The sequence below is a fragment of the Calypte anna genome, chromosome 10 (assembly GCF_003957555.1).
Source record: "Calypte anna isolate BGI_N300 chromosome 10, bCalAnn1_v1.p, whole genome shotgun sequence".
Taxonomy (NCBI): domain Eukaryota; kingdom Metazoa; phylum Chordata; class Aves; order Apodiformes; family Trochilidae; genus Calypte; species Calypte anna.
Genome location: NC_044256.1, coordinates 18669373 through 18686268, shown reverse-complemented (window position 1 = coordinate 18686268; position 16896 = coordinate 18669373). Strand labels below are relative to the sequence as shown.

Below are 16896 nucleotides of genomic sequence, written 5' to 3'. Positions count from 1 at the left end.
AATGTTTTTACTCTGGGAAAACAGAATAAAAGGAGATTATACACAATGCTCAGCATCACCCTGATCAATCCTGGAGACTCTCCTAGGCTTGGTTTTTTTTTTTCATGTCATTAGGAGCCAGAAGAGTACTTGTATGTCAAAGATTAAAACTCATTAGAGAAGATGCTTGTGGTGCTTGTGGCTCACAAAGAGGCAGCCATGAAGTCTGATCCCCCAAAAAACACCAGGGCAGGGCAAGCTGCTGGAAAGTCACTGAATTATGAGTAAGATGTTCAGGTGCACTCCTGAATGACCTGCAGGACAGAGTAAAGCAGCACTTTTCACTTCAAAAGAGATCATTTCATACTCACTTTTTTCTTGTTAAAAACATTATTAATTCTTCCTGATGTGTAACTGGTTAAATAAAGCCCTTGAGCCCACAGATTTTCACATATGTTAAAAAGGATTTTTAAAAAATATCTCATGCAGAGCCTAGTTTAAGGCAGCATGGAAAAAAAAAAAGTGAATTTGGACCAATCTTTAACTGTCAGTAAATATCTTTGAATAATGCAGTCTGATTCACCAACAGGCTCTGACTAACACTTCTCATCAATTATTTAAATGAAGCTCAATTCACTCAGACATTGGAGATGGCTCCAGAGATTTGTTCCATTATAGTTGTGCCCACATCAATAACCTTCCTCCCATGGTGCAGAACTCACCAAGGGCAAGCAGCAGAAATCAGGGCAGATGAATGTGGTGTTAGATGACAGGATAACAAAAAAGCACCTCCCAGTTCCTGGTAATAGGTGCAGAGCCTTCACAATTCTGTAGTTTTCAGGGGTATTTGGGAAAATAAATTAATCCAATACTTGTTACAGTCTTTTGGACCTGTAAAGGCATCTCAAAGAATATTATGTGCTATTTAATTTTCTTTTTAGTGGACACTAAAGGTAAGAAATGCAGATTATTCCAATGAGGCAAGCAGCTGTTTAAAGAGTGATTGAAGAGAGAACTTTAAAGCAAAATAGTTCATCTAAGCAACTCAGAACTGGACAAAGTATAATCCAGAAGTACAGATCCAAGCAAACAGGGCAATTACTGGAACATGCAGCCACCCCTGTGATGAAATCCTGAATCTAGAGAGAAGCACTGGAATTCCCCTTAGAGGAAAAAGTGCCTCAAATCAGAGACACAAACCAGCTGGAAAGCTGAGCAGGAAGCCCTGCAAATCAGGGCTGACAGAGCACAACAGCTTTATTCTGGTTTACTAAAAGAAATGCTAAAAGGAGGGATAAAAATCTTCCTTCCTTCCAGCCTCAGTCCTGATTTGGGGGACTATCAGTCAGGACTGAGATCCACCCATAAAGGCACACACTTTCTGCCAAATAATTGAGCAGGGTCATCTTTCTTTCCTTTTAAATCATAGCCAGGGGAGGTGGAAGTCCAAGTATCTCATGGTTAGAGATTAATTTGGGATCTGGGACATTCCAGTGTCACCTCCTCAGCTATTGGAGAGATCTCAAGCTAAAGTCTCATGAATCCTGGACACCAGAGGTGTCCTTAGAGAAGCATTTTCCACCTCTGCTACTGGAACTGTGCAGCAAGGACTGCCAAATCAGTTGGCCAAGGATCAGAAGAAGGACCACAAAGTTGTAAGGGAGGGAAGGAAGAACTCCACAAGTTAGCCCCTAATCCCCAAACTGCTTCTGTGCTTTACCTAATGACTCCCTCAGAAAACTACTCCAAGTGTCACGCTTTCTCTCATGGTTTTGGTAGTCTCAAAATTCCTGAAATCCTTTGCAGAGCTTAGTTACAACCAGTGCTACCACCACCACTGTTTTGGAGAACCTGGGCTGCTCATCAACCATTGTGGTCTGTTCAGGTACATTCCCTGGAGACTTCTGGGCACACTCCAGAAATGGGAAGGTCACAAAGAGTTGGCTTCATGGAATTTACATGCTTCCAGAGTTAGCTGGCACCTTAAACAGAGTCTTTAGGATATTAATTTTAGTCCCTAAACTCCATTTTAGTCTTGTCTTGGGCAAAAAAGAACTTGTTATTGATCAAATTGAAACTGCCCAGCCATTCCTAAGCTCCCCAAAACCACAAAAAAGCATCCACTGCAAACCTGAGCATCTCACCAAGCAAATTACCCAATTCACAGATGACTTCCTGGTGACACAGTAAATGATATATTGACTTCTAAAATACAAATGGAAAATAAGAAGCAGCATGTTTTATAAGCTTAATTTATACTCAAAAGTAGGGGGAAAAAAAAGGAGGAAAATTACATTCTACTGAGTAAAGACTGTTTTATTTCTAGAAGATGTATGACTGAACCATCATCAGTGCTGGCATTCACGTAGGCTGGGAATAAAGTTTTCCCAATACATGCATCAACCATTTTTAGCAAAAATCTGGCCCCAAATCCAAAGAAATTCTGCCTGTGGTTTTAACCCTACAAATCTCATGCTCTTCACAACTCTAACAGGGCCAATAAACAGCATTGGACAAGATATAGGAGCAATATTGAAGCTGAATAATACTGAACCTCTAATTTTCAACTTGATCATGGCATACTCTGAGAAATGAAGCTTGGATGTAACAAAGTGTTTTAAATCCTTGGATTGCATGGCTTCAGAAACTGGGTTCTGCACTTTGCTCAAGGGGGTGCACATTGCTGTTGCCAATGAATATTACTCCATGCAATAAGCACAGCAAGTTATGATAACCTATCAGTGCTTCCTGGATATTCCTGTAGTAAAAAGCCACTAGAAATTCCAGAAACCCTCACACACCCCTTTTGTTTTCTTTTACCTTTTCCTTTATTGCACACAGAGCTGGGGCAGAGTCCTTGCCTTGGCACAGATCCCTCTAAACCACTGCCCCAAATCAACACCCTCCTTGTGAGCTCTGAGCTGGGAGGCAGAGCAGTGGATTTGAACTGAGGTGGGAGGGTGTGAGTTCATTTCTCCAACACGTTTGGATGCCAATAAAAATCAGGTCATGGGATTTACTCCCTACCATTCAGATCATCTCTGCATCATCTTGATTTAACTTCTCCCCAGACCCGTGGCTTTTTTTCCTTGCTTGCTTTCTAATGACTGTAAGCAAACCAAGTGCTGTTTGGTTTTGCCTCCAAGGGGAAAACAGGAGGCATCTGCTGACATTAAAAATGCATCCTTCATCTGTTCTTCACACAACTTAACAGCTTGTATCAAAACAACTAACTCTGGAAATACTTCCCACTCTTGATTTCAATGTTTTAGCCTTTGGGAGCAGCCTTTAGGCTTGGCTTTGCAGGAACAGCCTTTTGCAAAAGCAAAGGGCAAGATTAATTTTATTTTTCAGAACACTCTGGAGTAAAGAGTGTTCACAAAAGGCAGTGTTATCAACACAAAAGGCAGTGTTATTTCATTGCCATTCAAAGGTTGTATCACTTTTAAAATGCAACATTCTGCTGTGCCCCATCAGAGAAACAGAACAATAAAGGGCACCAAGATCTATCAAGATCTATCCAGTCACACCCTGTCTCAGGCCCTGTTTTTGAGGTTTCACCTCAGCATGTGGAAAAAAACCCCCCAAAATTAAAATTTCTAAACTAACACAATGGCATTATCAGCAAACAGGTGAGGGTTTGCAGGTCAGGGCTGTGAATCAGCAAACAGCTGCATAACAAAGCAGCCCACCATATAGGTCATTGTTCATTTTATATCCCAAATCACTGCTTTCCTGTCTCTGACACACAAGCTGATGGAATCTGTAAGGACTACATCAGTCCCTTTAATAAGGTAGGAGTTCTTTAGCAAGTAACTAGGATATTTTTATCTAGCAGAGAAAGATAGAAATGAGATGCTTAACACAGGATAAAACAGAGCAGGAAGCTAACTTCCTCCCAAACAGAATTACATTAATAATAATAAACCTTTAAAACTGCTACTGACCTTGTCATAATGTATGCAGGTATTCCCAAAGGCAGGAGCAAATCAAGATGACTTTAGCACAGCATCCCAAGGATCCTCAGTTAAGCTATGAATTCCTTGGACTGCCAGCCACCCACCTCTGCTTCAGCACAAGCAGCTCCCAGAGCAGCCACTGGATGCAGTGTCTTTTGGCTTGCTGGCTGCTGCTTTGTCTGAATTAACTACTCCATTTGAGCCTTGACAGTTGTTTTCATCTCCATGTCCCATTACAGGGAAACCCAAGCCTCTGGTTCAGAGAGGGGATGGGGGTGGGCAGGGAGGACACCTCTCTGGGCTGAGCTCAGCTATTAATTCCTCAGCAGCACCAGATGGTGACAGCAAACCTGCACCAGCTTAATCTTTTGCCATTTGGACTTCTGAGCACTGCCACAGAGCAAATAAAAAAATGGGACAGAGATGAGGTTTAAGATGTGTTGAATACATCAAGCCAGCCCTCCCCAGATGCTTACAAACACACAAGGGGTGCTGAACATTTTTCAGTACTGCTCTGTGGAAGCTTGGGCAAAATTTGCAAAATTAACAGAAAGCCATGTTATTTCTGAGACTCTTTTGAAAAAAACTTCAGACTAAGAAACTGAAAACTCAAGAGGAAGCCTCCAGTGATTTGTAAGGCTGGTGGATGTGTCCTACATTGCACTTTCCACTTAGATGGGTAAGAAAATGTTTCCAGTCCTCTGGAGACCTTTAAGACACTGAAAAATAATCCCCATCCCAAACCAGGAAAACAAAAACAAACAAACAAACACCTTGGGGTATTTATTATAAAACAAAGCAAATTAAAACATTTTAAAATCAGCCCAGGTCAGTAAAAATGCTTTAAGAAACACTGTGTTCTTTCACTAATTGGGTGACATTTCAAAACAGGGTTTCATTGGTTGCTTAAAAAAGGTTTTCTCCGTTGATTTTATTCATTCATTTTTTAAAAGACAGAGTCATAGACCAAGGCTTGTTCCCAGGGGAAGCTGTTCCCCTTGTCTGCCTACTTACAGTCGGTCCAAGTGGCCAGAACCTGGCCCAGAGCTACACCAAAGAGGGTCCTGCAGCAGGAACCTTAGGAGCTGCTCCACTTTGTTCTCAAGATTTAGGCAAAATACATTTGCCAGAATTACTAATAAACTCCCATGTGAGAAGACAAGGAGAGAAAGATAGGGTAAATACAACCAAGAGATGATAGGATGGCTTATCTGGGAAATTCAGCATCCCCACTGGAGAGACCACACCAGAAGTGGGTCATGTCCCTGTAACCTTGATTAATCTCTCTTCATGACTGTGCCAGCTTCTCAGGACAGAGGAAACTCTCCACACACTTTTTTCTGTCTATTTTTTGTGGCTTCATTTCAGCCAAACATCCATTATTTCAGCTAATTAAAGGAGTGGCTCTACACCAAGGTCTGCCTGCCAAAGGCTGTGGAAAAGATGATGCATCAAGTACAAAAAGAAACTCATCTACAACACAGCTTACAATCAATGTTCACTGCCCCAAAAGGAAACTCAAAACCTTGCAAAAAGACCAGATCTGAGACACAGAAGGATGCCTCAAAACCAAGAATTCAGTTCTGAAGGGATCTTTTTCACTATGATAGCATCACTGGGAATTATTTCTAAATTATTTATATGTCACACATGCAAAGTGCTGATCTGCATTAAACATCTTGCAGCGAGCACACAGGATCTTGGAAAGGGTACACAGACAATGTTAGGTGCAGTAATACGAAGTGCCCAATCACCACCAGAGCCATTGGAAATTTTAGCAACACTCTTAACCTGCAAGGGAAAAAAAAAAAACAACCACATTTCCTAATGGAAACCTGAAAGGAAAACATGAAATCCTGGATGGAAAAAGGCTCTGGACTCCTGCCCTTTTAAGGGGCTCCAGAACTGAATTACAAAACCCAGACACCTCCAAAGGCTTTAGCTCCACACTTATGCAATCATTTCTCCATCATCCAGGATAATGAGGAAAGAAGGAACAGAAAAGCCTCAAATACTAATACTACTGAGGCTCAGCTGGCTTTAGTGGGCAGTATCACAGATGCCTGAAAGGCTGCATGAGGCTGGCACTAAACTGGAGCTACAAATCTTTACCAGCTCTGAGGGGGCTCCTGCATTTGTGTGTGTGCCTCCCAGACCCCCAGGACTCTGGAAATCATTTGCATTGTCCAAGAAGTTCAAATGTAACCAAGCTGCTTATTGCTATTTTGCTGAAATACAAAAGAGGCTGCAGAATGCATTGAGCTTAGAGAGAACACAAAGAAATACACACTGGAATATGACTGTCAGAGCAAACCCACCATGCCAGCCAGTGCAGGGTGGCTTTGGGGTTCACTAAAGGGCACAAGTTCATCCCTTTCATTCTGCAGGAGCTTATCAGAACATCAGTGGCCACAACAGAGTTCTCAGTGGTCAGGCTGTCTCATGAAGATACCATCATCCATGGCAGACACACTACTAACCCTTGGGCAGGGAAGGAATAGGATGGCAACATCCTCTGGCATCCTCTGGCATCCATCTTCCAGTGAAGATGTCCCTCATCCTCCTCATAATGCATCTTTGGGGTGCAAAGGATCAGCAAAGACCACAGAGAATACTGATGGTGTTAATTTCCACCCCCAAGGGAAAGGGACTGAGCAAACCAAGAGAGCTCCAAATGGCCAGAGAGCCAATTGCTGTATTGAAAATACAAATGACTCAGCTCTAAGTAAAAGTTTCTATTTCTGTCTTTTGGCCTCAGTGATTTGGTTCCAATCCTACAGCTTGAATCATTCAGAAATATGCTTTTGCATGCAAGGCCAGCTATGCCACTCTTGCCTTCCAAGTTTTAATCTGGAAGATATACATTAAGCATGCAGATGTATGACTCTGCTTTTGGATTTTCTTTGTGTTTGTTTCCACACATGGCTGGAAAGAGGATTATTAAACCACTGAAAGGTGTCTCCAGTGAGACCATTCCTGTCCAACTGAATCAAATCCTATAGCCATGAAACCAAACCAAGACTGGATTTAATTTGGAACTTTATAAAGTAAAATTTCATGGCTACCTTGGTTTTCTTTTGAGACTTTTCCCTAGTGTTCAAGCCTTCATCAGAAGGGAAAAATCTCCATGCATCGGTGCTTCCTCTCTTTCAAAGAAATAATTTGTTCAATATTCTTTTAATAAAAAAGAGCAGATCCTCCTGGATGCCTGTATTTGGGACAGAATTATGCAGATGGAAGATTACCTTAGCAGCTGTGCTTGGAGCAGAAGAAAAAGCTTAATGAAAAGACCTCTGCTGTCAGCCAAGTTAATGCTGAATTAGGCTGTGGAGGGATCTGCTGCTAAAGCTTTAATAGGGGCTATCAAAAAAATTAAGACTTCACCTTGCTTGTGAGAAAGCCTACAAGTGGCAGAAGTGCCTGAATTTGCAGAGAGAGGCAATGGGGAGATATTTCCCCTTTGTCTTCCTCATGTCTGGGAATATCATTTCAATGGAGGAAGAACAAGGGTTGGTTACAGGAGGCTGAGGGTACATGCTAGGAACCTCCTGCAGCCCACAGCAAAATTAGGGAATGCACATTTTATCCCCTTGCCACCAACCTGTGATGAACTCAGATCCACTCCATCCCTGTAAAGGTCCAATCCCTGCAAATTACTTTGATTTGTAGCTTTTATTCCCACCCTGCCACTGTGTGAAAGGTCCACAGGGCAAACCATTGGAGAAGTGTGACCATGATTCCAAGCCCACTTAAGGAGTTGGACCTTTTTTGCTTTTCAGGTTACATTTGAGATCTGAAAAGGGAACCTGTCCATTAGTGTTACCAAAAAAAAGTTCCTGTTTGATGCAAAAATAAAAGCATTTTCAAAGGCTCTTTGATGTGCAAGACAGAAAAACATGCAGGCAGATTCTGGAGGAGGTCTTGTCTTCTGCAATTACCAGCACTTTTTTTTTGAATCTTACTCCCCAGACAGTATTTTTATGTGATGTAGATAAGCAGACACTGCAGAGTGCATCAGCCCTAAACCTTGTGGCTTTCCAATTAAGCAGCAGTAACCTCTAGTTAAAACATTCCTTAATCAAGATGGAAGAAAACACCCCAAATAGCCCCATAAGCAACTAACTGCAGGTGAAGCAGTTCCAAAGACAAACATGTTTTTAAAAGATTTCATTTTGAAGCCTCTCTTGGGTATCCATGCCAGTTTTCCAAGAGATATTCTGATCATTAAAACAAGCAGTGATGTAATTTCCACAGCGACCACAAACATACCAAGAATATTTGAGCTAAATTTATCCAGACTTCTTGTTTGAATCACTGCTTTGCTTGGTTATTTTTCCATGATTTTCAACTATGCACAGAAAAGGCACTGTGGACAGCCTGGGACTGAGTTTTTCCCTGCAGTATCCAAAATGCCAACCTTCATGCTCCAAAGCCACATATTGACTATTAGAAATGAAATCAAACTGCTCCTCCAGCTCCCAACCCCAGCTCCCTGCTCCTTTCACCCTTTTTGCCTTCTTCCTGCCCTTCCTGTACAGACTGACTCATTCCCTCACCCTTGGGTGCCACAACCCAGGGGTTTGTCTTTGTGGCCAGAAGTTCCTGAAGCTCACCCCAGATCTGCTGGAGAGGGAGAGCCAAAAAAAAGAGAGGATCTGCTCCAGACTTCTCACTGCTCTTTGCAGTTTCATGGCAGACCCCAAGTCTGCCCAGCCTGTCCACAAAATCATGTCCCACCACCACAAGTACCTGTGGCAGGAGAGCTAAGGATGTCCAGGCACCTTCACTGGCAAATTCACATGTTCCTGAAGAAAATAATCTACAAAAGACATCACTGGGGTTCACCCTCTGGTCCACCATGCATGTGGCTAATTATCCTACTGGGAGGTTTTTTGCAAAAACTGCAAAGTTTACCACAACCTTGCTATGGTTCAATGGGGATCTTTTTTTCACCTCTCATATTTTAACATAGTCTGAATATATCCTTGCTGACTCCATTCCAGATTTGTGACCAGACTCACAGAGTTTGCTTGCATGTAGCTGCATGTTTTAATGTCCATTTGCAACTTCAGGAAGCACTTTATTGTTTTTATTCATACAGCAGAAACTGCCATCCCCCAGAATCCCCCCAGCTGCTGAATGCTGAGGGCCTTCTCTGACAAGTAGAGACTTCTTTTTGGGAATCCTTCCTTTAAGGAAGAGCAAGGCACAAATTCAAAGCATGGACACACTTCTGCTGTGAAACTATCAGCAGTTTACAGGACAGTTTATCTGCTGTGGTGATGCAGAATCATACAAATAAGCAATTGCTGAGCCTTGGATAAAGGAAATAAATCACCAGCCTAACTTGATGTAAAATCTGAAGCAGAGCTTATTAAGGGACAGAGTTCACCTATACAGCAGAGTGGGAGCTGAATGGTATAAATTCCATTCCTCACAAAAGACAGCAAACAGTTCCTCCCAGTCAGCTGCCTTCTGCTAAGCAGAGCCCTGGCAGGCCCTTTATTGATAAGATAAATGAAAAACAAACAAACCACAGACTTAATGCTGTAAGGATCCCTGAAGATTTGATCCCAGGCCTGTTATGTCAGTGCAAAAAACTTAATGGGTTTTGGGTAAGGCCTCCAAAGGCATTGGAGGGCATAAAAAATAAAATAAATTCATAGCACTTTCTGTAATGCAAGTATTAAATTGCCTGCAACATCACTGTCAAAACAATAAATCAATTACAACTCTGGTAAAGACCTGAGTTGGTGTGAACACTTTCAATCACTTTTTCCCACTGAAACAGAGGACAAGGGTTCTCTGACCACAGTGTCAATCCTTATCTGAGAGCTACCATATAATCACACCTTAGTAACATCATTAAGGAGTCCCTGTGTACAGGTTCCAAGGGTAAAGGATTTTCTTTACTACCTTATCACCTGATCTTTTTTTTCCCCCCATGCTTTTTGATAGAGCTGTCACAAGTTACATTTTCATGTAATATACCACTGTCACATTTTAACAGGAAGGTGGAAAAATAAAGCTGTAGAGCAGCAGATAATGACCAGTAAGGCTCAGATAAAAAGCTTTCAGGTAGGACTCTGCTTAGTCAGCTTCCCCAAGTCCATATAGCACCCCCAGCAGCTCTGCCCTCCTTGCTACAAGACCTGAGGTTCAAGAGCAGGATGGCCTTCATGGTATTTACTGGGAAAAAGCTAGTCTTGCCATTGATAAAACCTTAATGCTCTTTTGTAGTTCTCTAACTCCTGGGGGACACAGCATCCACACACCAAACCATCACTTCCCACATGCACGAGAAAATGTCTTCAAGAAGGAATTATTGTTCCAGATGCCTCTGTTTGCAAATCCAAGAGATGACTTCTGAGGGCTTGCCTGAAGAGCAGTGCTAAGTATCCAGGGCCTGAAAATCAGTTCAGAGTGCCTTAAATTAGGCACCTAATTGTACATGTCCTGGCACTCATTGCCCTGTTTGGAAACCCAGACCCAGTTCAGTGAGAGGTGCACAGGAGAGCTTAACCACATGTGTTTTCTGCTGCCTTCTGCATTAGCTCTTGGCCCCATGTGAAACTGCACCACTTCTGTATGAAGTGTGTATTTAAATATGTTTAAAAATACAGGCCTATTACTGCTTTTCTACTGTACTTCCTATTCCTGCCTTGCATCTCCTACTTCTCCTTCTGCAGGGTATTATGCAGCAAGACCAACCCACGTAAGATGCTTTCAATTTGCTGATTGGACTTCAATTAACTGGCAGCTTAAACAAGCAGGAAGAAAACCAGAAAACCTTCAAGGCTCATTTAGTCTGATTATCCAGAATATCAGGCAGGGGCCTGGTGCTCCCTGTGCTCAAAAATCATCTCCCAGATTTTCTCCTTGTCCTTCTCACTGTGTTGTCCCAGCAGACTCAGGGTAATGTTGCTGCCTCCAGTGCTTGGATGGAAAAAGCAGGCTAGAGAGTGTGAGGAATTTTTCCCTGTTAGGCAACATAAAGTGTCACCAACAGGGGCTAAGTCAACATGCCCCAAGACTTAACTGCTGGCCCCATTGCTGGTGTAAAAAATTTTAAAGCTTATATGGGGATTTCAGGAGGAACAAAGTGATGCAAACACAGATTTTCCTTTCTTCCTCTAATCAGCAGGAAAGATTTATAAGCAAAGATATTCACACTACCCAAATTCACACTGAAAGTAACAAAATCAAAACTATGAGGAAATGCCAGCCTCTTGTCTGGAGGCCAGGTGGATGTACACTCAGCACTGGGTGAGTTCTGCTTTTACTGCCATTGAAAAGTCAGGTTCTTCCAGTGGATTTTTTTTCTAAGTGGATTTGACACTGCTAGACTGCCAGCCTGGAAGGTTCAGACTACCCAGTAAGTACAAAACACAGAGCAAGGGCAGAGTCAGAAAGAAATCCCACTCCTCCACCATCACTCCTGTCAGCTCCCTAAACTGCCACCCTATGACAAAGGTCTTGGCCACATTTGCAAATGTCCTGCCCTGGTGCAAACAGGGAAGAGATGCTGGATGAACAGAGCAATGTCCCAGGAGAATAAGCCCTCTCATTTGCTATCAGATAACCTCAAGCTGCCATCATTCCATTCCTTGTGAAACTTTCCATCTAAAATTCCACTAGCTCCTGAGCAGTTAAACGACTCTCTAAACTCTTCCAGTTCAGCTGCTCTTAGTGGCACTGGAGACTTTTCTACAGTTCATGAAGAAGCACTGCAGGCAGCAGCTTTCCCTCTGAGCTGAGCCATGGCCCAGGCAGGGTTGCAAAGGTCACTACCATCCTGAAGTGACCTTCTTTTTGATAAAACATAAAGCCCTGTGAGCTACAGGGTCACCAGAGCTCTTCTAAAGCACAGCTTTAATAACCTCTGGTCCAAACACCAACTCAAATCATTATATTCTGCTTACTTCTTTGCTCCCTCATTTAGGTCTTTGCCAGATGTCCTGTACATGTCTATCTGTGCTTCCCTGGACAGCTGAAAGTAACCAGCTTCCAAGAGATTTTCCCCAGAAAAAGCTGTGAAGGTTCATTTAATTAAGATCTGTGCTACTGCAAAACATCAAACAACTATCACTGACCCTGTTGGCCCTAATTATGAATGATTCTATATGTGACAACATAAAGCCCCTTTCCAGTGCTCATTTCCAGATTTAGCAGGAGAGAAGAGACACCCTCTGGAAGGATAATCCAATTCCACCTCCAAGACACACACAAGTGGCACACAAATGCTCTGCAACTTTAAATAAATTTCTCAGTAAGAGAGTGATAAGCTCTTAAACAAAAGTACCCTTACATTTCAGAAGACAATGATTGCTGTTCTCCATCTTTGCTGTACTACCTCCTAGAAACTCAAACAAAAATTAAATCCTAGCTGTAAAATTTCATAAGATTGAAAGAAACCAAACAGCTCCTTGAAAGGAAATTAATCTCTGTTCTGGGCATTCATACAGAGATACCTTTGGGGTTTTATTGCATTCCCTACAAGATTCATATTATGTCACTTCCCTTATATTATGGAGAGCTCTTTAACCAAGTTTAAAAAAAAAAAAAGCAAACCAACCCCCACACTTCACAAGAGACTGCAGCCACCCCCATATCTCTGCTCACTTTCTTTCTTGTAATTAGGACACAGGAGAGAAGCAGCAGTGTTTGAGGAGGCAAGAGAGATGCTGACTGCACTCAGAATCATCCTGCACTCCAGTGACAAATCCTCTCTGTGGACCAGTGAGTGCTTGACCAGCATCACCAAGTCAAGCTATGGGTCCAGTTCTGAAACTCAGGGTCAGTGGGCATCCTGATGGGGTACAGGCAAAATCACTGTCACAGCCAAGAGGAGGAGCAGAGGGGACATGAGCAGTAAGGTGAGAGACCTTGCATCCTATCTTACATTTGTTAACTGGAGTCAATGATGCTGTGAACCTGCTCTCCACATGAAGACCTGGCCAGATGTGTAGGCTTCCAAATGATCAAGGCATCTGGTGCACAACCCTGTGCTGATCAAACTGATCTGTCACAGAGCCACAGCACCACTCTGCAGTTTGCTAAACCCCTCCCATCCACAGACCTGTCCTATCTGCCCCTCCCAGCAAAATAATAATAAAAAAAAATAAAATAAAATAAAATAAAATAAAATAAAATAAAATAAAATAAAAATAAAAAGAAGAATAAAAAAAAAAAAGACTCCAAGCTTTGCAGGAACTAATGAGGTCATCAGCATTAAAGAAATTATCTGTGATCTCACTCCACTTCCCAATGGGTCCTGCTGAATGGAAGCAGGAGGCTGCATCTCAATTGTTAACAGAGGCTGTAAACAATAAGGTTCAAATGTGGAGGCTGAGTGAGTCACTGTGTTCCTGCCTTCAAGCTGTGTAATAGGATCCAAATGCAGACCAAGCACCAGCTAATTTAGGGAGTGGACCCACCAGCTAGTGACAATTATTCTTGGCAGAACTCAAACAATCCCAAAATAAAGATTAGTTTAAACATGTACAGTATGTTTAAAAGGAAAAAAATTGCCAGGGTAGTCTTGGACCCCTTTAGGCTTTCCTAGGATGCCCTTGCCAGTCTTCTAAAACTGTTTATCAAATAAAATAACCCAGATATATAAGTACAGAAAAGTTATACCAGTAATATTTGCATGCTCCCAGTTAACTGGTTTAATTGAATATAATTACATAACAGAAACATGCAATAAAGTTCTTGGAAGAAAAACTGAACTCACCACATAGAAAATATACCCTTTTCACTCCATTATTCATACATAAACTAACTTGTTTGTTTACTGCATCTTTAAACAGTGAGGAAAAACTGGTCAAATTGCTATTGCAGAACAAAAATTTTGCAATTCTTAACACTTGCAAATCATCAGCACAGATTAAAATTCTCCTCAGGGTTTATAGGTTAGAATCCAAGTGAAGATAATTTCTTTCAGAGAGGAGCCCAGAAGATAGTATTTAAGAATTCTAAGAATATTCAATAACCAAATGCTCCCGAGTACTACAGAAAGACACAATGGTAATGAATGTAAGCAAAAAGAAGCAGAAAAAAAATCAGGATCACAGAAAAAGCAGAATACATACAGAGAGAGAGTTCCCAGAGCTCCCTGTGACGCTGCTGAGAAACGTCTTCAGACAAGATAAGGCAGCCTCTGAATAAAGTACCAGGTTCTGCTTCATAGTTGCTGAAAAAATCCAAAATAAGGCTGCAAAAACATTAGCTTCTACTGGAGCCTGCTTACTCACTAGAAAGCGTCAAACACACCTTCATCCCACACTTCAAACGCAGATGCTGCCTCCTAATGAACTGCTTGTTGCAAGGGGGGAATACCATTATACAATAACCAGAAGGCCCTTTCTTGATGCAGAAAACCCTTAACTGGGTTTTGACTCAAGAGAAATTCAGCAGTGCCTAAGAGCTGAGCGTTTCAGGGATATAAATCATCCCAAAATAATGTGGCTATTGAGAAAAGAAGGAGGAAAAAAAAAAAGAAAATGAAGCATCCTGAAGCATAGGTCCCTTCTGAAAGAGGAATTTTTACCTATGGATTTATTATGTTACATAAAGGCAGACCTTCTAATCTAGCCCAAAGATAAATCACTTCAAGCCCCCAAATCAAAGCTGACAGGAAAACTGGAGCAGGTTCTATGTTCAGGCTGAGAAACGATGCTCTGATTTTAGCAGCTTTAGCAGAATACACACTGCATCAGTGGCTGGGAACATATTTGCATTGCCATGCTGAAAAAGAACAGATCTGGTAAAGCATATTTAGGAACTGGCGAGACGTGATGCATCCATTGACTAATTCCATAGGCCTCCAGAGAAAAATCAGTCTTCAGAGGAATGCTATTCTTACCAACTGAGTAGTTCAAGATCATTCAAGTAAAATTCAGTGTTCTGTACTGTAGATTTTCAATTACTAGGGCTCAGATCACTCAAAGACCTTTTGTATATTTAGATTTCACTGCAACTCAGTGGTAGCCGAGTTCTCTTCAAACCTTTTGCTCCTCATCAGAGCAGGAAAGCAAAGAAATCACCCCATTTACCATTTTGTGGCTCCATGGTGCTCTCTCTGCAAACAGCGGATTCCTCAGTTCCCACACACCAGTACATTCTGGGTCACAGTTGTGAAGATCCAACAGGCAAACTTTCTGCAGCACTTGAAACTGTTGTCAAAGCTGAATGAGCCCCAGTCACGGAGATGCAGGAGTAGAAGGACTGCTAGGAAGCACCATCCTGAAGGAATATCACTTATTGACTCTGTTAAAAAAAACAACAACAGCCAAATAAATTAATAATTTTAGCACAGACACTGCAAGATGCTTATTTCTCTTCACCCTAATGCAGGTGCCTAAATATTACTCCCCAGAAATAAACTTACCCTGTTGATACAATTATTGGCATAAAAGCTTTGTTACTAACATGAAATGAATTAACAGAGGAGATTAACAATGTCTCCCACAATAGAAAGGTAATGCTCCCAATTTTACTCCACTCAATCTCTGGGATCACAGCAGCAGTTTCAGGCTCTGCACAAGCTACTGTAAAGGCAGAGCACTAACACCATGCAGTGCAGCTGGAAAAATCCTAAATGCAACCTCAAAACCTTTCCCATCCCCAAAGAAGACTGTGGCTCTTGTGAGACTCCACTGTGAGAAACTGAAAAATCCCAGCGTGGTCACTGAGACAACCCTCTGTAGAACCCAACAGAGGGCTAAGAGAAACACACCAGACGCTTTTCCCTTTGCCCAATCCTTTGAGAGAACTCTACCACCCTCAGGCTTCTTCAAACACGTTCAAGAAGGCAAATCAGGCCCTTAGGAGCTATCAAAGGTTGGCTCCTCCTCAGATGTCTTGCGTAAGCTGCACAGCTCAGTTTCCCAGGGCATTACCAACTCCTTACCTCTTCAAAGCTGCACACCTGTCATTTTCTTTTTTTTAATGCACTTTCCACAGAGGTTAAAACCTCTCCAAGTGAATTTGCGGCGTGTGCCCAACACCTTTATTTTCTTCTTTCAGTTTCAGTCAGTAAATGCCTCTCAAATGTATCATGATGCCCCTCACCTTTGACTCTCAGTTGTTTTCCTATCTGTGCAGGATGTTGATGTTTTGACTGGAGGCTGGAATTCAGCCTCCCTCTTTGGAGAGCCAGACCTAAGAACATCCCTAACCCTCCCTGAGCAGAGTTGGCCTCCTGAGTTGGGATCAAAGGCCAAGAAGAGTACAGAAATATGCTGATCCATCACCCACTCTCCAGGAAGCTTCCTAACAAGTTTAAAAAAAAAAAATCATTAAATGGCACATCAGTTGTTGCCAAGCAAATATTTGAGTTTTAGGTACACTTCCAGCTTCTGATGAGCCCCTGTTTCGTGGTGCCTGGCAGCAGGAACCAAAACTCACACCCCAAGTGCTGCACACACCCCTGCACCCTGCACTCCATCCACTGGGTGCTGCCACAAGAGTGCAGTTCAGTTTGTCAGTGGTGGGGAAAATTATTTGGAAAAATATGGAAAATAATTATACAGTCTGAGAGACCAGGGCCAGGCTATACAAAGGTTTCCATGCACACCCCACAGCTAAACAGTTTTGCAGCAAGATGGCTACGACTCCAGATGGATGTGGATGCCTGAGCATCCATCCCTCCCTCCCCTTCACAGACTGTAGTGGCTGCTCTTCTCTCAGGACAGGCCCTGGCACCCCAAAACAGCAGCACTTGGGCAAGTGTAAGAGGATAAATTTGGCAACTTTCACCCACACGAGGAGGGGAAGCTGTGGGCTGCTGCAGGAGGTTGAGATGGAGGTGGTCCCTAAGATCAGATCCAACCCACAAACTGGTGAACTGAGCCATATGGTTGGTGGAGGACCAGATTCTGCCCTGGAACATGCCGAGCTCCCACCAGACCTCCCCCGGGCCATGCTGTCAGGCACAGCTGCTGTGCCAGAAGCC

General features: G+C 42.5%; 1 protein-coding gene across 1 annotated transcript in view; it reads right to left on the bottom strand.

The window, feature by feature from the left end:
• The window catches only part of LRRK1 (leucine rich repeat kinase 1), a 76238-nt gene that overhangs the window by 57774 nt on the left and 1568 nt on the right, over positions 1-16896 (bottom strand). Inside the window, exon 2 of the mRNA XM_030457317.1 lies at positions 14996-15209. Coding sequence (XP_030313177.1) covers positions 14996-15062 — 67 coding nt within the window. The 5' untranslated portion in view covers positions 15063-15209. The remainder of the gene's footprint in view (positions 1-14995; positions 15210-16896) is intronic.